General features: G+C 38.7%; 2 protein-coding genes across 3 annotated transcripts; one reads left to right on the top strand and one right to left on the bottom strand.

Moving 5' to 3' along the window:
• Positions 1-1168: 1168 nt before the first annotated feature.
• Positions 1169-10585, top strand: LOC111567304 (pleckstrin homology domain-containing family S member 1). Of its 2 annotated transcripts, XM_055004208.1 has the most exons (17): positions 1169-1275; positions 1696-1733; positions 2108-2211; positions 2303-2421; positions 2666-2800; positions 3367-3442; positions 3542-3571; positions 4335-4388; positions 5065-5136; positions 5242-5337; positions 5453-5478; positions 5621-5668; positions 5782-5907; positions 7662-7784; positions 8588-8674; positions 9410-9545; positions 9650-10585. In XM_055004208.1, exons 2-17 carry the CDS (start codon positions 1709-1711, stop codon positions 9719-9721), a joined length of 1329 nt encoding a protein of 442 aa, XP_054860183.1. In that variant the 5' UTR covers positions 1169-1275; positions 1696-1708; the 3' UTR covers positions 9722-10585. The 2 variants fall into 2 exon arrangements, with proteins under 2 accessions (XP_054860183.1, XP_023124082.2); XM_023268314.3 differs by lacking the exon at positions 4335-4388.
• A 469-nt stretch (positions 10586-11054) lies between these two features.
• Positions 11055-22402, bottom strand: dclre1a (DNA cross-link repair 1A (PSO2 homolog, S. cerevisiae)). Its single transcript, XM_023268308.3, has 9 exons — positions 21696-22402; positions 19796-21199; positions 19480-19613; positions 18175-18293; positions 17434-17577; positions 17062-17207; positions 15159-15313; positions 13879-14020; positions 11055-11616 (listed from the first exon to the last, which is right to left on the bottom strand). Exons 1-9 carry the CDS (start codon positions 22117-22119, stop codon positions 11450-11452), a joined length of 2835 nt encoding a protein of 944 aa, XP_023124076.2. The 5' UTR covers positions 22120-22402; the 3' UTR covers positions 11055-11449.
• Between the last annotated feature and the right edge of the window lie 203 nt (positions 22403-22605).

The following is a 22605-nucleotide window of genomic DNA, read 5'->3' as shown; positions in this document are numbered from 1 at the left end:
GCATATAGAATACCCCAAAAATCGAACCTGTCTCCTCCTCCTGACACATTTCTAATCAGAGGACATGGAAGAAGAGCAGCACAGCAGGGCCTTGTCCTCTATCTGAGCGCTGCGATCACTCTGCTGCCCATTTACAAGATCATTTCTTAATCAGGGATGGCCAGTGCAGCTGCTGTAGAGACATTTGTTTTGGAACATTTCATTTTACCCCGATCCAGCCTTCCACCTTCAATTAGCTTTTATGAAGCACTTCATGAATGGTTTGGAACACTATGAAACAGTTGCAGCCACATATATGTGTTTATTGATGCATTTGATGCTGGTGTAAAAACAGGTGATGAATCACAATATAGTGCAGTAACAGTGTCATGTTGTGAATTATACCTTCATAGGAAGACAACTATTACAGGCGTGTTATATGTGTTAAGATTTGCTTTTTAAAAATCCTGTCCAGTGTGTATCAGGTCATACTAGTGAGGTTTTTTTTCTACAGTTCTGCCATCAATTTTGAAATTTCTGAAGACTGCTGCAGCTGCATGATACTCACTGATGACATTATTTACTAACACACAGACAGCTATGTGGTTCAGATCAACATTTAATTCCATGTTAATGTGGTATGCCTCTATTTTGTTTCTGACTTCTGTCCAAACTCTGACCTCTCCTTGAAAACTGCGATCACCTCCTTTGTTATGTCGGCTTGCCAGTTACAGTCATCACTTTTAATGACACATCCAGCTGTAGATCAGTGCACGTCAAAATGTTGTCATCAGTCACTTTCTTTTGTGCTGCGTTTTAATTTCAAATCGCATTCTCACAGAGCATGTAGGGCCACAGCAAATTAAATACAACATAATCCATTTTTGTAGAGCTTTTGTGCATGAATGTTTTTGATTTTTTTAATGTTCTTCACCCACCCGTCAACTTGTTGGAGGCTAAAACTAGTGCATGTGTCTTCCTTCTGATTTAGATAAACCATGAAAATCATTTCTAATTATGACTGTAAAACTGTCATTTTAGCATGTGAAAAAAATTATTTTCTGATTTTTTTGTAAAGGAAAAAGGATCCCAAGGAACCCTGCATGCCTTCTGAGTAATAACAACAAGACAGGAGGACCTTAAGAGAAGATTGAAGCAAGGAACCTGAAACTCCAGTTCCTATTATGAAAATCTTGTCACTGTTTGTCAGGCACAAGAAAACATCCAGCTTCCTCATGCAGCCACATTATTGTCACAGACAGCGAGGTGAGCAGGATCTGAACAGGTGCTCCACAGGTAAGAATATTTTCTTTTCTTTTATACGTGTTGATTAGTTTTCCCTATTATGTTGTCTGTAATGTGGCATGTGCACCGAAGAGGGAGTGAGTGTTTAATTTTGAATTTTACTTTTGTTCATACTTGCTATTGACTTTTTTAATCTTATTTCCTTACATACTTATTTCATACAAAGTAGATGACCAATATCAAGTGTAGTCATTATTTTTTAGTGTTAAAATACAAGAATATGTTCTTTTAAAAAGCCGTCTTGCACTTTAACATGGCTTTTGTATGTGAACAGACCCCTGATGTATGTTTTTGCTTTTACAGAGCGAGTAAATGAGTCTATTTTTAACATCTTTTGTTGAAAAGGTTAACTATTTTTACATTGTTTTTCAATGACACGGACTGATAGTTTCCTTTGTTGTTTTTGTTCAGGTGTGGTGTCACAATGCAAAAGAACCAGAAGCGCACAGGTATTGCATCTAGAAATCTGACTTTATTCACTGTTTGTACTGTATTTACTGACTTCTATTTTTAGCCTTATTTTGAAACCGCTTACAGTGTATCAGAAAACCTGTTTTTACAGTCATTCTCGTCAAGATGCAAAAGACACATTTGACAAAGATCACTGGAATGTGCAAATAAACCAACATGTTAACACACATATTAATAGTTTTTTGTTTTTTTATTTTAAAAAAAGTGTAATTTCCTTCTTTAGTCTTCAGTCCTAAATCCTTGGTTGTTTTTCCCTAATAGCAACAACAGGAAACTAAAGTTGTCCATTCTCTAAATAAAGCAAGCACACAAGCAATGATCCCTGAACAATAGACTTTTCTTTTGCCCTCAGGCTCAGGCGGAAATACAGTGTTCTACAAACAAGTCACAGATGTGAAAGAAATAAGATCTGGATACTTGTTTAAGTCGCCTCCCCAAAAACGGTTGACGACAGAGGTGACAGACTTGATCCAGTGGGTGCAATACATCCTAGGTCTTCACAGATTTTGCCTTTCTTATTTTATTTCTTATTAATCTCATTGTGCAGACATCATGGAAGAAGCGTTATTTTGTCCTGTTCAAAACCACTGAGCAACAATGTCACCTCATGTACTTCAAGAGTCCAGAGGAGAAGCACCATCCACTCGGAAACATTGACTTGTCGAGGTGTGTTCTGACAAATGCACATCACCTTTTAGCATAAAAATCACGAAGAATATAAACCTACATGCTATTTTCTTTAATTTTCTCTCACGTTTCTTTTCTCTTTTGTATCGCTGAATTAGTTCTACCAACAGAAACATTTCAATAGTCCTTCAGTGGTGTGATGCAAATCTAGGAGTTTGTTTTGTTTGTTGCCTCTAACCTCAAAATATTCTTATCAGTGTCTGTCTTTGCGTTTTTCTATCAGAATCTCACTGTTACACATGAGCCCTCAGCATCACCATAGATGGGCTTGGATCCAGAAGAGCTTCAAGTGCTCCCCGTCCTGTGTGCTGTACATCAGGGCTGCAAATCGGGAGTACTTTCTTGTCGGAGAAAACAGGTCCGTCGAGTGGTCTTTTGCTGGTGGCATAAAGCTGAGACGGAATTTATGGCTCTAGTACCAACTTTCATGCATTTTACTACACTCTACTGTAAAAACATTGAACATACCACAGTGGGAACAGACACAGGAATGTCTTTTTGTCTGCAGACAAGCAATAATTGGCATTAAAGAAAGTCTGTAAAAGCTGCTTATCAATCCTAGAATATTTTATTTTGAAAGTCAGTTATGGTGTTACCTGGATTCAGGTCACAGCTGGGTAGACCAGTCCTCGTCTTAAGGCCTCCACTGACACTTTCACAGCTCCTCATAAAACCCGTCCTGCTGCCCTTTGAATCATTTACTATTCTGGGAGTGCAAACAATCAAAAAAGAAATTATGCTGCTGCTCTCCCTGTTAGTAAGAGCCGATCATTCAATAATGGCTTTGCTCTTGAAAATTGTGTTAAATGTTACTATTTCCGCTTTTGGTTTCAGTTTGGTTATTGAATTTTAAATTAAATGCAGGAACCGTAATTTGCCAAGTCTAAAAATGACCTTTTTAAGTGGCCTCTTTATTTTCTCTAGCGATGATGTGGACGGCTGGTTCTCTGTTCTGTTTGAAGCCCTGAAAAACCGTCCACATAAATTTCTCAGTACAGAGGTACATTAAGATTTTACTTCTTGGTTGCTTTATTTTTTTTGTATCTTTCTCGTATGCTTACTGTCACTTAAGAATTATTTCTCTGCCTTTCGTCTGCAGGATCTGACACAGAAGCCGATGACAATCGAGGTGAATATTTGAAGGCCATTCTGTATTAATCATCTGTTCACTGAAAACTGTAAGTTTGACATTTTGTAAAATATACAAGCAAGAGTTTGATGAGAAGATCAGTACCACTCTCATTTAGGTGACTTGTAGATTTGCTAGCTGATCAGAAAGACTGGAAACAGCTAATCTATCTATGATCAATGGGGAAAAAAATCCACCTAGCAGCACATATAAAATTCAATAATTAAACAAAACCCATATCTTGTTTAAGAGATCTGTAAAAAAAACAAAATGCGAGACAGTTTATCTATCATCTGTCAAAGTATTTCTTGGTTGGGAGCGCAATGCCCCAGGCTAACCCTGTAAATCAGGATTTTTTACCTTTTTATCAGAGCCATGCCAGCTGTTTCCCCGTGTTTCCAGCCTGCTAAGCTAAGCAGACTACCAGAGACTATTACTGTACATTTTCTGGAAAAGAAAGCAAATTAAAATACTTTGCAAATGTCAAACAATTCCTTTAACTCCTAATGTTCATGTTTCTATCTAACTTATTACTCAAAACAAAGCTTTATCAGCTAATAAGTTGCTTTTTTTGTCTTTAACTGACACTGGAAATCTAGAACATGCACTTTAATAACACTGCTTCCATTTTCCCAGCGCTTGACTCTCAGTCAAAATTCCCTCAGTGTCCCTGGCAAATCCAGCAAGCAACCACCGAATCCTTTAGCCGGTCATCTATTAACTGTGCTTATCGAGAGGTTTTCTATCTCCCTGTTTTTGCTAGGTAATATCAAAACCCATAATGCGGAAAAAGAGTTCACCCGCTGTGCTTGAAAAGGTTGGTTGACGATGTTGGCAGTGAAACTCTGCATGGATTTGGTGTAAACCTGATACTGATTCAGCTCAAATCAATCAGCCTCCACATTGCTTTGGGTGAATTTTTTGCTCTTTGTTGAGGGGATTCTTTTCATTCCAAGTGTGGAACCATGTTCTTACTTTTTTCTCCAACTGCAAATGCATGTACAGAGATTTTAGAAATAAATGCTGTTACTGCAATCCCCTCTATATTTCTGCATGTTAAGTTTTGCTGTGTGTGTTTTTAGTCAAACATAACTCAATGTGAAAGCTTTGGAGCTTCAGTATTTTTTTTGTTTTGTGATATTACTCTGAATGGTGAACTGAAGAATGATGAAGTCTCTTGAGATAGCAACTCAAATGAACCTATGACACCTTTGTTATACTAGTGAAATTTGGATCAGTTTTAGTAAAATGTCCGAATAATGTTTTTTTCCCCCTTTTTCTTCCTGGATCCCTGTAAGATCACTTTTTCTAAACTAGTTTACAGCTAGGAGTTTAACTAGCAGGTCCGACCCAGGGACACTGACACGAATGGGCTGAAAATAACACATGCACTGTACATCTTTCTTGGAATTGTGGCATTTCTCTACAAAGAAAGCTAACAACCACCACATAAATGTAGGTGTTTTAATACATATGTGTGGGTTTTTTTTTAGCCAGCCCTGAAATTACGCTCCATGTCTGATCCATCTTCAGATGCTTTGGATAATGATGTGGAAAAATCAAAGGTACAACATCTTCACTTGACTATTTGCAACCAATACGTAATATTAGCCCAATGAATTTGAGAATTATTTTACCAAATGTGGTTTTGCTTTTTGGTTTGCTGGCAGGAAGAAGATTATAACAAAAGACGTGCATCTGCGCCTGTGAATTCAGAATCAGTCTATGACTATCCGAGATCTTTCTTTGAATCGCCAGTGTACAAGGTGACACCTTAAACAGATATTCAAAATATTATCATATAACAAAGCATCAAATGCAAGTATTAAAATATACTAGTCATTTTTACCCATTTTTTCTTTCCTATATGATGTGACTAAGGTCACAGAAAACAGCGAGGACTCACTGTGAGTATTAAATATTGTTTGTTTTTTTTTTTGTCCCACAAATGCAAAACTTCACACCCACTCAGTTTTGTTCCAGTGATGCATGCTGGGATTGTGGTCTTGAGTGCTACAGGATGTAATGCTGTCTGTTTGTCTCTTGTAGATATGAAACAATGACACCTATCTACGATGAAGGAGTAGCTGAGGAAGTGTAAGTTTTCATTAAATTATAGAATGACAGCTGACCGGAATACAAATGAAATCATGGTTAGTAATAGTGATAAGTGAGTTCTGATTAATGTTTTTTGTGCCAATTGCTTCCAGGGACCATAAAGTCGAGGAACATAACACCAGCACCATTATGAGGTCTGTCTTTCGGGTCTATGAAGAAAGCAAGGCCCAGGTTTTTCCACTGTCCCTGCCTCCAGAGGAAAAAGCGTCTGAAGACAGGTAGATCTCAGATTAATTGTTTTTTTGATGGTCCTGTGTCTACAGTTGACTTTTTCATTTTGCCTTTGGTGTCGCTGCCTCTTTGCTCTCTGTGCAGCTCTTTGCAACATGTTTTGTCAGTGCCCTAGATACAGAAATAGCTCAATCAACAAGCCTCATTGGCTCAAATAATTCACAACAACAGAAGTGTTGACACACTCCGGACCAGGGAAGAATCTAAAAAAAGGCTGCACCTCAGAGCCTGTTTAGCAACTTGTGTGCTTGGCCAGACAAATCATATCTTAGTGCTGTATGTTTCACTGCTCATCTGTATTGTTTGTAATATAGTTGGACCATGGACATGTGTGTTGTGATGCAGATTTCTGATGAAGATCTTCTATAAACTCAGTCTCACAGCTCAGATGTAACTGATTGAATAATTACATGTTAGCTGCATTTATTTATTTATCAGAACCTTACACTCTGCTGTGCTGTATGTTTTGTATCCATGCAGAATACTGTATTAAATATTTAAAGTGAAATTACATAACTTTTGCTACAAAGGGCAGCTATTACCTTTACTATATATAACATTTGTTAACATTAGCCTCCGTAAATTACTGGCTTTGTGCAGTAGCTGCAAAAGTTTTGCATGTTTAGAAATTGATTCCGAATCAACTTTACATTTGTGAGGAGGAATAATGTGCTATTCCTTTTTTCTAAAACTTACATTGGCTCAATTTAATGCGCATTAAAAAGTAAATTAAAGCAGTTTTTATAGCTTTATCATGTTTAAATCATTCACGAATAACTTGATTTTAATGCATCAAAGCTTAGAACAGTTTTTGCTTGTTCTGCTTCCTGGAGTTGCTTAAGGGAACTATCTTGAAGCATTAAGGCTGCAATGCCAGCAGTTTTAGGTGTGTAAATCTGACTCTCAATCTATGTAGCACTCTGTTTCCTAAGAAGACCAGGGTTTAGCCCTTCAGTTCGGCCTTCATGTTTACCAAAAGCATCGCATTAATCAACAGATGATCACTTGTTCTGGTCTGTTTCACCTTTTCTGTTACCATCTCCTGCTGCTGTCTGCTTTATTAAATCTGCTACGATGCAAACTGTGCTGTGGTTCTTCATTTCACACTATTTGATGTTTGATTTCCGGCCAAGTGTGGCCAACTGCTGTGCTGCCACTCGGAACAGCATCTTCTACGCTGCATTTGGCATATGGGTCAAAGGACTCCTTTGTAAAGTGCCTCTTAATTAGAATTCCTCCAGTGCCTCTGCGCTGATTTGGGAATTATTCGTGCTGCTTTTTTGAACTATTTTGATTAATCTCAAGACATTTGATCCCCTTTTTGTGTAACTGAAAGTAACTTGTTTGAGTTTTGGGCATGTACAATGTTCTTGACCTTCCATCAACCCTTCGTTTATTGGTGTCACTATCTGCCAAAAGGGCAGTTGAGGACTTCTGTCCACCTAAGGCTTTTATAAAAGTGCCAAAATCTGTTGTTACTCGCTGTCTGCCTGTGATTCATCCCACCACAGGGTGTTCAGATTCAGATGGTTTTCTTCCGTTGTATCATTTTTCAGCTTTTGTGTGTATATTTAGCAAAAAGCGTTACGTGATACATGACATCCTCTTTGTAATTTATTCCCTCTGTGTCTTGGAGCTGTCTCGTGGTCTTTTGTTAGACATCAATCAAGAATACACCAGCAACTATTAACTGACAGAGATCAGATGTTACAATCCCTCGTGCTGTTTCTTGGTTTTACAGAGAACAAACTCCGCCGCCTTCAGATTTCAGCAGCAGCTCCAGTGACAACGGTGCCACCTCCCCCGTTGCGATGCTGGAGACAAGAAGTGGGTTCACACTGGAGAAACACAGCTCCGCTGAGTGGTGAGATTAGCTGCAATCTTCTGACCCTCAGTCAAAGACATTACCCTGGGAACTTCATTTGAATTTGGGTTGGGTTTTTTTCTAATTAAACACACTGACTGCACCACAGAAAAGGACATTTTATGTGGGATTTGATAATCAGAGAGTCAAGAGTGAGACATGAGCACCCTCATTCAACAGTTCTTCTACTTGTAAACACCACGAGGAGACATTTGAAACCCCCACTGGGGCACCGTCTGCTCTATTGCCAGTCAAACAGCTTTGTAATGGTGACAGAGAACAAATAAAAAAAGACATCGCAGCATTTAGCATGACTCAATAAAAGAGGAATGCTCTCACTGACGCTGACATGCTGCCCGACCGGTTGGAGTCGTTTCTGGAGGTCCTTGCAAGCTGAGGGTGGCATAAAAATAGCCAATTTATAATAAGCAGTAGCCCAACATTAAACCACTTTGCTGCCAGAATTGAAAAGAGTCATCCAAAGAAATTGGAAGACCTTGTCTGTGCAGACACGCAGCTTTGTGTAATAGAGAATGGAAACAATAATAACAACAAACTGGTGTGCTTTTGTGCTTTTGCTGACCATATCCTGAGAATTGTAATTTAATCCAGAGAGTCAAAACTTCAGTATTTTCCTACCAGAATTCTATGTTATTCTCTGAGAATTTATTCACTTTAAATTCTATGAGAACAGTTAGGCTAATATACTATTTAAACTGTGCTGAAAGGGAGGTTTTTATGTATTTCTCCCCTTCTTTTCAAAATAAAATGAAGGTTTTGTTGTCTTTTATTTTTCTTTCAAGCCTGGAAACCATGGAGAGAGATATTGAGGTGAAGCAGGCAGATTTGAAAAAACACCTTTCAGTAACAGAAGTGGACGGGAGGCCAAGGTATGTTCGTCAAAAAAAGTAGGACTCTATAATTATATAAGTTGCCTATGTCTGACTGTCATTCAGATATGTATCTGAAAAGGCTCATCTGAAAAGGAACATATGGGTACAAATGCAGACTCGCATTGTTTAAATCCACAGTACACATCTGGCTCAGCCGGTCGAAATGTCCTTACTTGCTCTTTTTGCTGTTGAGAAAAATCGTAACTCTGAATCAGGCTTCATGCTGTTGCTGCAGCAGCTGTCTGATCAGTTTTACTGGATGATTTAGACCATTCAGCCGCATTGTGTGCAAGTTTATGTATTCATGCTGGGATTTAGTAACTGCATTAATTAGTTGAAATGCACAAAATTCTTAAGCCCTTTGAAATGCAGATAAAACGTACACAGATTTTGTGACTAAGCATGCACCATTTGTAACAATTAGGCCTTTTCTCATGCTAATATGGTATAAACTGAGTTAATATTATTATTTTGGCTCTTTCTGTAATACAGTATTTGACTATATTAAGACTTTGTTGATGCAGCAGTAGCTGTAAGGCTCTTTTTCGTGTTGAGCCTACAACATACATTATCTGTACAGGCCATGTAACATTTCGATGTGACCTCAAACTTTTGAATGTATATTTGTAATGTTCCAGAAAGAAAACTGAAAGTTATAGGAGACTATGAAAACTCAAGATTGCGATGATTTCTGCTACAGTGTGTATCTAAACATACGTATGTGTGTGACAGTGTGTCTGGATGGACGGGGCAGCCGAAGACCGTTTGCCTGTTCCACAAAGGAGATCAAATTCTGGCTATTAATGACCTGCATGCCAGCAGCTTGGAGGAGTTCAACATATACCTCAGCAGGTTGCTAAAGAATGAGGTACATTTACACACAAATGCCGAGACACAGACATGTTATCAAGGTGGATGATTTATGTTTATATGCGTGCATGCGGTTTAGCTAAAAGTTTTATCTATTTGTAGGTGAAAGTAACCATCCTGCGTCAGCCTGGACATCCACCTCTGCATTCACCAGACTGCCCCTGCACTGAGTGACTGCACACTCATGAGACTTTTACCTCTTCTACATGTCTGCATTAATGTACAGTGTTTTAATCTCTTTTTAAAATGAAAACATTTTTATTTTACTTCTCTTAAATGTGAAAATGATTCAAATTAGAACTGAACAGTATGTAAGGGTTAATGATTATTGATTTATTGTTATATTTACTGAAGCATTACATAAAAGTCGAACGGCTCTGAGAACTCGGCATCATGATCAGCAGGATGATAGCCTGCAGGTGCCAGGACTTCAAGTTGTGAGACGATGTGTACATATTGAAAGAGAACTGTAAAATCAATTATATTTAGCATATTTTAGCCACATTTTTTGCACGAGATTTTAATAAGCGCAAATTCTTTGCTCCTACGTGCAATCTGTTTACTTGGAGGTTACTTCAACTGATGTATTCTTCTGATGCAGAATATTGCTTAAGAATGCCTGATTTTCTGTTACTATAACAGCCCTTTTTTTTGTAAATCATACGACAGATTCCTATATATTTCTTCTCCAAAATCAGTGAGAAGTCAATCCAATTTCAGTTTGGAACTCATCCCTGAGAGAATACATTAGAAATGGTGCAGTGCAGACACAGGTAGTAATACAGTGTGTGATAAGTATGATAACACGTACATGATGTAAAATAGGAAGAGAAAGGTGCCAAGAGGTGTAATGAAATGCCTGGAGATGGTTTTAAAACAGCAGTTTCCAATGTTTTTAATGATTAACACCAAGTCAGAAATGATAGACTCACAAGTGATGGAAGTGGAGGAGTGCTTATGTATATAAATATGCCGTTCAGCCCTAATGGTCCTTTTTTGCATGTGGAACCAAATTGTGAGAATAAAATGTTTGAATCACTGGTTGTGTGTTTCACACTCTGCAATACATGATGGGAATCTACAGATACAAACCTTTTTAATGTGTGGAATCCAGATTTTATGACATTTTTTTCCTACTGAGACGGAAGACACACACATTAGTCAGGTGTGAAGGGTTGAATTTGACATGAAAGAATTCATGCTGCGACTCTGAAAAGCCTGTTTTACAGAGACAGAGAGCCACATCCGCGGTGCACGTCTCTGCTGCCTCAGAGATAAACTCCTGAAAGATCTGACGGCACACTTCAAAATAAGTGTGCACTTTCAAAGCCTCTACACAACAGCGGCAATCCTCCTCAGCACTTTATGCGCCATGATGGGGCTGCACAAACCCACTGAATTAGCTGATCTGCAGAGATGCAATTTGATGCCTTGTAACCTTGAAAACAGACCAACTAAATAGGATAATGTTGCAAAGAAAGAAAGAAAATGAAGTAAAACTTCTAAAAATGTTTAAAACATTTATTTTTCAGCATAAAAATTTTGATTACATACAAAAACAGACCTTTGAAATGATAACTGCACAGTTTCAAGAGCAGCATTTGCAGCAAGTAGCACAACCAGTTCAGTTCCAATGTGTTACAATGTCTGGAGGACACATGTTTAAATGTAAACACTTTTGTTACAGATGTGAATATTCCTGGGTGCATTTCATGTTTGCTTACTTCATCGCAACCCTTTCCTCTAGATTTAAGTGCTATTGCCATCAATAAAAAGGAATAGACTGAGTAGTGGTAAAATAGATGGCCCAAGGTCATACAGCACTTGTGAATTAATTGGCTTTGCTTTTACGATCAACAAGCGGCAGGTGAGTTCCTGAAATACATTTTACTGGAAAACAGGTTACAGTTTAGCTTTAGTTTCCGTCATCCACTCTCTGAAACACTTCTCCATGGCCTTCCTGCTGGCCCAGCTGCCAACGTTGACCGTAGGGATGATCTTTAGAGGCTGAAGCCACTGGACAAATCGCTTCATCTCCAGAAAGCTGCTGTGTTCACTGTACGGAATTCCTATCAAAGACACAGAAGGGATCATGTAGCCACAGTTTGGAACTCACAGACCTTTGCTTTAATCCTCTGAAACTCAAAACTTACAAGCAGGTTTAAAAGGCACATTAAAAACAGCAAAACAGAAAGAATTATTGGTTTTCTATATTTCAGATGGTATTTGAATTACTCATCTGTGATGTGCCAGTTTGTTGGAAAACTTAACTAAAGCAAAGCCTAAAATTGTGATATTTCATCAAAATCCCTTTATAACATCAACAAGTATAATTAAAAAAATAATAAAAAATCCTCTCCAAATAAACAATTTTTGCAAGCCAGATTCCATAGAAAAGCAAAAATTCTGCACTCTTTGGTGCGATTGTAATGTTAATGATGATTCATCTACAACCAACAGTCACGTGAGAAAAATTCAGAATTTTTTCAGCTGAACTGCAGGATGTGCACATAGCAGAAATTAAGTAAAATCAAAATAGTAATATATTGACAGTATGTAGTGTAGCCATTTTCTCCCTAGTATCAGTGACATCTGTGGGCATTTGGGAAATGTTACACATGTTGATTCCAGGTTTCTTCCATTTTTGTAACTTAAAAAAATAAAAATTTTGTTTTTCTTCTTTTTTATATATATATAATTTGACATTATAGCATTGTTGGGTTCTTTCTACTTCTATCCATGGTTATGTTGTTTCCTTAGAAGTGCAGGACTTCATATTGCAGTAAAAATGAGTCCACACTGAGGAAAAATGTGACAAAAACTGTTCACAAATGGCTTAGGGTTCATTAAAAATTAGTTTAAAAAAATAAATAAATAAATTAAAAAGCAGCCAAGCTGAAACCATTTATAAGGCTGCAGATAACCCACATTTTGTTTTTCCTCACAGGGTTCCTGCAAGTGCAGGTTGTAATTAATCGTCTCAATTTTCTGTTTATTATGGAGACACATCCTGTAGGAAAAGAGGCCAGCAGCGGTTTAGAAATGGACCACAGGGACTTCCAGACATGCTTTTTCAATTAACTCATTTGCTTTGATATTTTTAGTCCTAATTTCTCCATTAAGAAACATCGAGCTCAGTGAATACAGAGGGGGTTTGGTTTGAGACAAAAATTTGACATGGACCCAGATGTTTAAAATTATGGGAGAGTCAGTCAGACAAGCAACAGGGCAAAGTCTTACAAGAGGCTCCAAAGGCTCAATGAAGAGACCAACAGGCTCAGAGTGCTTCCCTCTGACGGGACAAGAGAAATTTCAAAATGCTGAAACATGTCTGTTGTTTCAAAAAGAAAATACAAACTGCTGCCTCTTGTTTGTCCTCACTTAATGTCACCCCAAGTTTGGTTAATTCGGCAGCTTTAAACAGATCCATGTAAAACTGAGTCTGCTCAAGTATACAGTCAGTCCTCCCACATGCAGAGAACAATAGCAGTAGTAGCATATGGCTGGGAAGAGCAAGGAGGAGGAGATAAACACAAGGCACAGAGTGAGGGAGCACAAATTGGCTTCCGCCTGAGTGACACACAAACTGCTGAGGAGGAAGAAATTATATGCGAGTGTGCATCGCAAAAGGCTCTCACTGGTGATTGTAGGTTACAAGCCAGATGGCTGATGCTGCTGATGGATCTATTCAGAACATGAAAAGGGGGCCAGGAAGGAAAACTGGCTAAATCTGCAATTGTAAATCAAGTCATGACCTGTTTCGGTGCCGGGTTTAGTGCTAGACTACTGTCCAGCAGAGCAGCAAAGCAAGATACAAGACAGAGCATTCTCCTGATTATTTATTCCATCATCACCGAGTCGAATTAACCTGAAACCGAGCCATGGTCTTTTGTGTATTCTCACGCTGCTTTTCTGATTCACTCTTCTCTTGTGCTCCATTTGTCAAAGGAAGGCGAAATTCGATGAGAGCAACATTCACAGTTTTGGCAAAAAAAAAAAAAAAAAAAAAAAGGTGCTTTTGTGATTAAGTCTTAGCGTGGGGCGTGATGACAACATGATCTACCTTTATTAGGTTCTGGTTTTGGTCAGTAAAAAAGAAATTCAATACTTTTAAGCTTGCAAAGGTCTTATAAAAGCAGCTACAACTGTTATTTTTGCAACTCTAGTTGGTAGTATGGAGAATGATTAACTCCTCGCTCACAATTCAATATAAGATTATGGACCTTACTTCATCGTTTCTGTTGACGCTCTCAGTGTGAATTGGCTTTCTGGTTTCCTCTGGCAGAAAACACGAAACTCTAAAATCTGTCAGGAAAATTGCTTTTTCATACCGTAGATAGAGACGTTGCCGCTGATCTGAGGCTGAATGTCCTCCACTGATTCCACCTGCTGGCTGAAGGTCCAACCTGTGGGCTTGAAGGCCACCAGCTGATCGTACTGTTGTGAAAAGCGCACCAGGTGATCCCGCAGTTTCTGCCCAGCAGATGAGGTTAAACAAGGGGAAATTGGAATTAAAATTTCATATTTTGACCTTCAAAAGGAGCCGCATTATAAAAAAGTAAGGAAATTGGGAGATCGGCACTGGGTCAAGAACACGAGTGGTGGTAGAATAAAAATGAGAAAATACAAAATGAGGTGCTCTTCAAGGATACGGTCAGTGGTCAGAGATGAAAAAGTAATGACTGTTCCACTTCTTATTAATGGAAGTCTTAGTATTGGTTGCCAGTTCACAAAATGTCAGGGACACACTGACTTTAAATATAAAATCCTTCATTAATTATTGGTTCATCCATGTATTAATGAAGGACTTTCATATTTAAAATTAGATTGTCTGACACTTTATGGACTGTCGACTAATATTAAGGACTTCTATTACTAAGAAAGTGGGACAGTCGTTATGTTTTCCGTCTCTGGGAGCTGCATTGTGCTCTGAGCATGCAGTAAACCAAAGTGAGAAAAGATATTTTCTACAATGTCAACTAGAATCATTGAGTATGTAAACTAAACCACAGTACAGATTCCTTGCTTATTTTGTATTTCTAAATCACCAACTTCCAAACTTGAAAAGCATGATAACATTATTTCATCTATTTCTTGTTGCAAATATAATTATTAATGTTATTTTCTGTGAATGTTTTGTCCATGTTACAGTAGCTCTTGTTGATTACGCTGCTGAAGGAGTCACACATGAAAACCTTAACCGCTGCATCCATTTCCCCCAGTTCAGCTCTTCTATGCTTAGCGATGCATGAATTATACCAACTCTGGGACTTATCTGTGGCTATACAGATGGCAAATTTAAATAGCTCAGTTCTTCTAGAGACACTATTTCCCCCCATTATAATTAGCATTTCTCAATTATTTTGAATCCTTTCCTTTTCAACTACAAGAATCCATCTCACTCTTTATTACCATCAGAGTACATGGACTTGCAGGCAGTGAATAAATAAACAGTGTGTTGGATTCAAGTCTCATGCGATATAATTGCTTGAATTTTTACTCTAGTTACTGATGCACCTAATCACATGCACTTCAAATAATAAGCATCGAGGGCCCTTGTTCTTTTTTTGATTCCGGTTTATTTAATGATAAACGGTACTGCTGCACCTACATTGAAGGAGAGCTGCATCATGGGCAGCACGTGGACCTGGGCTGCCTTCCAGTCGGTGGTTATACGTTCTCTGACTTGCTCCGACTCCAGACAGCACATTGTGTTGTATTTGTCTCTAGAGAGGCACACTTTAGACCCCAGGGCCTCTGCCAGGGCTACAAAGGAAACACAAGGTCTGTGTGAGAACCTGGACTACAGACAAATAACAACAAAGTTTACTTTACACCAACTTCGCTGGAACACAGTGTTTAAATTCGACAGGCTACAAATGCATTTATAGAGAAATACTGAACGACCCAGGTTAAAAACAAAGATTACCTGCATATATTGAGTCATGTATAATGCGTGCATCTAAGTGTACAAATGCTCTTGTGACATAACAGGGAAACAAAGTGGAGGACTACAGTAGTACAGTCACCTGAATTAGCCGTCGGCAGTAGTCACTGCAGAATGAACGCATGCTATTCTTATTCTCTCAATACAATGCTGGTTTTTGAGTGCTTCACTTTCCGATTATTCATGCGTGACACCAGAGGACAGTTTGCCTCCACATGAGGACAACGCATACTGAGCAGGTTTTTTCTCACAAACAAACTAATGTACAGATTCTCCACGCCGCTCTGCTCGCATTTCAATACAGATAATATGAGATGACCTTTTGGTGGGAGGAAAGGTCAGGTATAGATGTAAGGCGACAGAAAAACCCACTTATCTCACTGTTAGGTTTAGAAACAGCCTTAGTCTGTGTTGGCAGTAATGCCTTACTCCCATATCATCACAGTAATATTGCTATACCCAGAATTAAATAAATGCATTAGAGTGTCCTAATTGTCAGGTTTATATGGAATTATGTGAAAGCTACATCAGCTCCATACACATATTTATTTTCAGTATAATAACTCTGTTATCACAGCTGAAATGGGTAAAAAGAAGCAGTACACAAGTTTAGTTATTTATTTACTCTCTAAACTCCAACCAGTTTCTAGCATTATTTTTGCTCTGGTTACCCTTTTACTATTTTTTTTACTGCGATATAAAGTGCTGCACCTCTATAGAAACAGCACCCTATGGCTAGAAAAAAAAAAGATTTAAAAAAAAATAAATAAAAAATATATATATATATTTGTGCAGTAATGACATGTATAATACCAAAAATCATACAAAAGAAAAAAGTTGTATTGCCGTAGTTTACAAAAAAAGGTGTACAACATTTTTAAAGCGCCCACAAACACTATGGACAAACAGTGACTCAGCATTTACTTGGTTTCCATATTTATCTCCTCCCTGCTCTGTAAGCACAACCTGCAGTTCAGCCCAGTTCAAGGTTCAATATAATCTTTATTACCTACTACCTTTATTCAGTTCAGCTAAAAAAAAGCCCTGAATTTTTGTCACATTATAGTTGAGCACAGCAGAGTCAAACATGGATTCATGGCTGCAGCAAGAAGTAGAGAAGTTTTTGCAGAATCTAGTTACTGCTGGTGCTAGAAACATACAATAACAGTGATTGTGACAAAACCTCAAGATTTTAAGCTGAAATTTGGTTTCCTGACAGAACATCACATCAGTTTAGTAGTTCAAGGACTGTTGGGGGAAAAAAAAAATCCAACAATTCTGTTTTTACAGTTTCCTGCTCTTGTAAATGGAGTGAGTTCGGTACATTTTAACATGCCTTTCAAGCCTGCAGGCAGGTTTTGGAGTTCAGAGGGTGAAGTCTGCCATCTTTCACTTTACGCTTCAAATCTATGTTGTGTGCCGTCTGTGGGTCAAACTAACATCCCCAATTATTTGGTAACTGACTTCTCCTGTTTTTAAGGAGGTAACATTTTGATCATTACACGAAAAGCTCAATGGATTGTTTGAAATAGTGTGATGACAAAACTCCTCTCCTCCAAATACATACCCAAAAACACCTTCTCCTTCCCCACAGAGTAGGATCCACACACCACAAGTGTTCGTGGGTTGAGCGTCACTAATTCAAAGGCCATGCTTGCTGCAAAGTTGATGACCTCTTGCTGTCTGGGGAATGTGTACTCAGGGCTGCAGTAACTATAGGAATAAGAAAAGTCAGACAGAAAATATAAAAAAGTTAATTACTCAGTACACTAAAGGCATAGAACTGCGCATAAACTGGAAGTAAACCTTGATTGGGAATTTGAGGAAGAATTTTCAGGCACTGGTTGTAGCTAAAAGTTTAGCCAATACAGATTCTTGGTTACTGAGTAGGGTTATTTACACTAACAACTCAAAAATGATCAAACCGAGAGCTACTTACGTGGTGTCCAAGTAGAGCGTTTGCACCCTACAGCTGAGGAGCTCTGGGTAGGTCTCCATTGAGGGATCAGCTCTGAAGTCCCCGGTGTGGAGGACTGTCTGTCCATCAGGTAAGAAGAACAGCAGCATGGCAGCTCCTGGACAACTGAAAGGACAAACAGGGACTGTAGGTGAAGCTGAAATACAGCAGAAAGAAAAACTCCAGCTGAACAATAACTGAGGACACTGATGACTCAAACATAGGAAACTGTCAAAAGAAAAGACGGAAAGATTTATGGTATTATAATTACAGTTATTGAGTATCGACCTGGCCATCACAACTTAATAATCAGGCCTGAAATTTTTTTAAAAAGTTATAAATTTACAATAAAAGCTTACTGACTTTCTCTAAAAATGACAGTATCCCTCAATGACAAACTAATGGGTTCTAAGCTCGGGGCTATCTGAATTTGAAATGTTAATTTTATTATAACGCTGACAGTAAAATCTTTATTCTCTTCTCATTTATGGATCAGTTGTACATAAATGCATATTTTTATGGTCTGGCTATTTGTGGTACATCTGCTCAAAGTCTCTTCTCTGTGTCCTCTTTACCAGCTGTTTACAAGCAATCAAACGGCTAAATCTGATCAACATAATATTAGTGGCCGGTCCAGCTTTCTCACAATGAAGCTTGCATGGTGAACAAACAGTCTGACCAGTACTAAGCAGCTGATTCCTCATGATGTCATGGATGACTCACTGGTTTGCATCCACAAGGATGACCCTGACGCCCTCCACGGTGACCTCAGTGTTCATGGGGAGGATGTGGACGTACTGCTCTGCCACCTTCAGTTTGCTCTTCACCAGGTTCCCTGTGATCTGATCAGGAGAAGCAGCTGTCAGTCAACGCAAATCTTTCTGGTTTACTTATATACAAACATCTAAGTGAGGAAAAAAAAAACAATCTAATCTACTTGGAAATTTCCTCAGTGTTTCTGACCAAACTTTTCTAGGCTATGACCCATCTAGTGGCCATGCTGATTTTCTGTGACCTACCAAATAAACAAAACCCCCATGGAGCCCCAATAAGTCCATGCAAGTCTGTTTTTAGTTGTAATCCCCAGAAAACACACCCCTTTGTGATAAATCTGTCCCATTTGACAGAAGAACTTAAAAATCTTGTGTCTTTCCCCAATATGTTTTATTCAAATGATCTTTTCTGTTCAGAAAATAAGACAAATAGAAAATGCAGAATACCTAATGCTACATAATGTAAACCACTTCTGTCTATTCGCACTTGAAAGAAGAACTGTAAGGTTTAAATTAAAAATGTATACATCAATACATTTAATTGCTTTTACACACCTTAATCGGTGCTGCATTTGCACAATGACAATGAAGTGAAATAGAAAGACCACCTGAGAGCGAGACAAACTATGTTTTCTGCACATCAAGCATTTTTTTCCCCACACAACTGTATCAAAAAGCCCACAAAGGTCTTCAGATTTTAATTGACTCAGGTCCTTTGGCAAATTTGCATTCATAGCTGCCAACTGCAGGCTAATTTTTCATTACTCTGAGTCAATGGAATGAGATAAATGGATCAGGTAACTCCTCTATGAATTCTGTGGGATGAGGGCAGTCAGGAAGGTTTTTAATGTGGAGTTTGTGTTATATCACTTTCAAATAAATGAATCTCGTCCATAGTGTTGAAGGACTCAGAGGCCTTTGGACATTTATTTATTAAAAGACTGCAGGCTTGTATAAAATGACAAAGTTTCTTGTTTGAATTAGTAACGTTGAGTTTCAGCAGTGGATTCAAATTAAAATGGAGTAAAATCCACCAACTTTAGCCTTATAGAATAGCCAAAAATGCACCTGTCTTGTGCACACAGATTCATAAAAAAGGCAACACTGTAAAGCAGCCGATTACTACTTCACAATAAAATAGTGTAACTTTACATATGGCTCACTTATGCACGGCCTAGAAGGTTAAATACATTAAACACCTTGAATGAACACCATATAAAAACAGAATGAAACAATGCAGAAAAACTTCACTTACTCTGTTGCAGTAGATTGGAAATGTTGAGTTTTTGGTCAACCCTCCATAGTGGTCTGAGTGGAAATGTGTTAGGAAGTAGGCAGTGATGCCATCGATCTCTCCGTACCGAAAAGCGTCTATGACAAACTTGGTACCTGAACACAAATTTTGCATATCTTAATTACAGAACACAAATTCATTTTATATAGCGCCACATACATATATATTAGATTCAGCTTTATCAATGCACAGAGTACAAGTACTAAGATAATGAAAAGCAGTTTAGTATCTAACCAGAAATGCAAAAGTGCAGATATATACACAGTAACTGACTAACCTGGAATTTTCTTATAAAACGGACAGCGGCGTGGTAACTCAGCTTCTCCACCAGCATTCCCTCTATTCCACCTGCTTCTCCTCCATCCTCTGGTCCCACCTCTCCCTGCTCCTCCTTGACCATCCACTAAATTGTTGCTACTGACAGTTTCTGTGGCCTGTGAGGCACCTGCGGTTGCATCAGTCCTACTTCTTCTCTGCCTTTCCCTCCTTTGTCTTCCCCGTCCAGAGTTCTCACCAGCTGTTGGAATAGAGGAGTTGTTGAGGTCATCTGGTCCACTCTGAGCTGGTTTCTCCTTCTCCTTCAGCGGTTTGAGGCCAAAAAACACCCCTATGTCCGTCTGCTTGAGACCAGAGGCCTGACCCGCCTTGCTTTGACCCCTCTGAGGCGGCATAGTTTGAGATCTTGAGACAATGGAGGTTTGTGATGAAGGTGGCTGAGGAGAAGCTGTGTGTTGTTGCTCTGTTTGAACACTACTGTTTAAGTTTCTTAAAGGTAGGTTATCTGAGCTTAGAAGAGTCTCTCTGAGGCGCTCTAAAACGATACTCTGCGGCGACTGGATGCTAGTCTTACTGATTTCATTAGATTCACCGTGGGCTGCTCTTCCTCCTGAGGAATCAACCCTGCTTTCTGCCACTGTGGAGGCAGCTAACTGATTAGTGGGTGCTAATGAGGAAATTGAACCTAGCTGGGAGTTTGAGGAGGATGGATCATTTACGGGCATATTATTGGGTTCCAAATTATTTTCTATGAATTCAGCAAGGAGCTCATCATCACTTGAGAAGCTGTCGCTGAAGAGTGTCCTTGAGTCTTCATCTTCCTTTTTAAATGTATTATTATTATTAAAAAGAGCTTTTCTACAGTCATTATTATCGACTTCAGTTTCTGCAGGCAACTCTGAAAGAGGAGAGTAAGATATTGCATCACCATGGAAAGGGGAAGGTTCACTTTTGGTGACACATTCACCGTCTTCCTTGACAGGAGTGGATAAAAGTTCTTTTTTACTTTCTTGAGAAGAAGAGACTGACTTTCGACCTTTATTAGACAACCAGCCTTTCTTTTTCTTAAAATCCTCTGGACCAGGAGAGCGCAGTAACAGAAGGCCATTTGCTGATTTCGACTGAGGTGTTCCAGTGTGATTACTTTGAGGGGAAACACTGTGACTAGATGAGGCAGAAAGACTGAAAGCACTATCCTGTGATGTCTCCAACATACAGCCATCTCCCTCATTGTCTAGCAGTTGTGGGACACCACTGAGGCTGGTGTCCCCGCTGCTCTCCACCTGCTGGGACAGACTGAGGATGGCTGTGTCGCTGTTTGCTCGACTGTGGGCCAAGAGTGTGTGGTTGAACTTTTTGTAATGGTTTGGAATGGTGGAGGAGCACCGAAGGCCATCTGGACATTCTGCATGAACAGAAACACAACATTCAAGCTTCAGAGCAAAGTATAAGCTTATGGTGAAGCAAAAGCACTTTCTAAACAGATATTCAATGAAGCACTATGTAACTTTATTAAGTAAGGTTCTATATATGATTAATAATATTACTCCTATTTAAGTTGTCTAAAATATTACAAAAGACATCTTACGTTATATAAAATCTGTACAATTTTTTTGAAAACTGCAGAAAGAATTTTTAACGCCACTGAGAATCAAATTTAATGATTTTTAATGCCATTTAAGGCCTTAATTTTCAAAAAATCAATTTAATGATTATTAATGCTTTTTAATGCCCTGCAGAAAGCCTGTTTTTATACAGTACAAATACACTATATAGCTGCCATTCTCATAAAACCACACTATACTGCTGATATGAAATTCAATGGAATACTCATAACAAAATGTATTAAGTGTGATGCATTAAATATAACTTGAAGGACTGATACTTATGAATGTCTGTACCTTTCCAGGTATCCCTTGGAGTGTCAAGACATTCAGCAACATGCCATCGTGAAGACTGCACAACCAGGATGAAGAACGGCATCTGACAGATGGGACAAAAGTCTCCAGAGGATGAACCCTCGGCTGCATTGTCACTTTGGCTTGTCTCTTCAGTGGGAGATGGTTCTGAGGTTAAATTATGCACGTCTAAGCAACTGTAGTCGTCTGTTTGACCAACTGCAGAACAATCTCCACTTTCAGCTGCTTTGATATTCTCGTCATGTGACTTTACTGGAAGAGAAGTGTCTTTTTTGGATGTTTTCCTGGCGGTGCATCTTCTTTTAGTCACACTTGGAGCTGCATTCGGTGACTGACGTCTCTTCTTTTTCTTCCCAAGAGGTTTATAATTCCAAATGTCATTTTCACTGTCGTCTTTCTGTGACATTTGGACCAAAACAAACGCGCCTGACGTTATCCAACGACCTCCTCAACACTCTCGGTATTACACAAGGACTGGTGTTTACCAACATCCCGCGGTAATACTAAATGTTACAGTAGATTCGGAGACAACAGCTGGACTCCTTAAGATTCTGTGGATAAATGTCACTTCAAAAGCCGTTTGTTATAATCAGTAATTACGATACTGAGCAATTTTTCTTCTCCACTTACAGTTTAGTCCCGCACGAACATGTCAGTGCTTACCGCCACAGTGCGACAATGAATGTGGTAAAAACAGCCAGAGAAACCTAGCAGCACTTTCGACACATTTAGTAAAATGTAATTACTTATTTTTTCGAGTTTAAGGCTGGCAAAATACAGTATGTGTTCACTGTTTGTTATTAGCTGAAACCAAATTAGAAATCCTTAACAAAGCCCTCAAGCAAATAATATTTTTTTTTTACTCTTGTGTCGAAACCAGCGGTGAGAATCT

This window comes from Amphiprion ocellaris, chromosome 18, assembly GCF_022539595.1.
Source record: "Amphiprion ocellaris isolate individual 3 ecotype Okinawa chromosome 18, ASM2253959v1, whole genome shotgun sequence".
Taxonomy (NCBI): domain Eukaryota; kingdom Metazoa; phylum Chordata; class Actinopteri; family Pomacentridae; genus Amphiprion; species Amphiprion ocellaris.
This window is presented reverse-complemented; position numbering and strand designations above follow the sequence as displayed.

What these genes read in the sequence shown, in the direction of transcription:
- LOC111567304 (XM_055004208.1), top strand. Translation starts at nt 1,709, where the DNA reads ATGCAAAAGAACCAGAAGCGCACAG. An exon ending in AAAGAACCAGAAGCGCACAG is followed by an intron (nt 1,734 to 2,107) that starts GTATTGCATCTA and finishes TTTTGCCCTCAG; the next exon opens with GCTCAGGCGGAAATACAGTG. An exon ending in AGAAGCCGATGACAATCGAG is followed by an intron (nt 3,572 to 4,334) that starts GTGAATATTTGA and finishes TGTTTTTGCTAG; the next exon opens with GTAATATCAAAACCCATAAT.
- dclre1a (XM_023268308.3), bottom strand. Translation starts at nt 22,119, where the DNA reads ATGTCACAGAAAGACGACAGTGAAAATGACATTTGGAATTATAAACCT. An exon ending in TCCAAGGGATACCTGGAAAG is followed by an intron (nt 21,200 to 21,695) that starts GTACAGACATTC and finishes CTGTTCATGCAG; the next exon opens with AATGTCCAGATGGCCTTCGG. An exon ending in GAAGGAGAAGGTGTTTTTGG is followed by an intron (nt 15,314 to 17,061) that starts GTATGTATTTGG and finishes TTTCCTTTGTAG; the next exon opens with CCCTGGCAGAGGCCCTGGGG.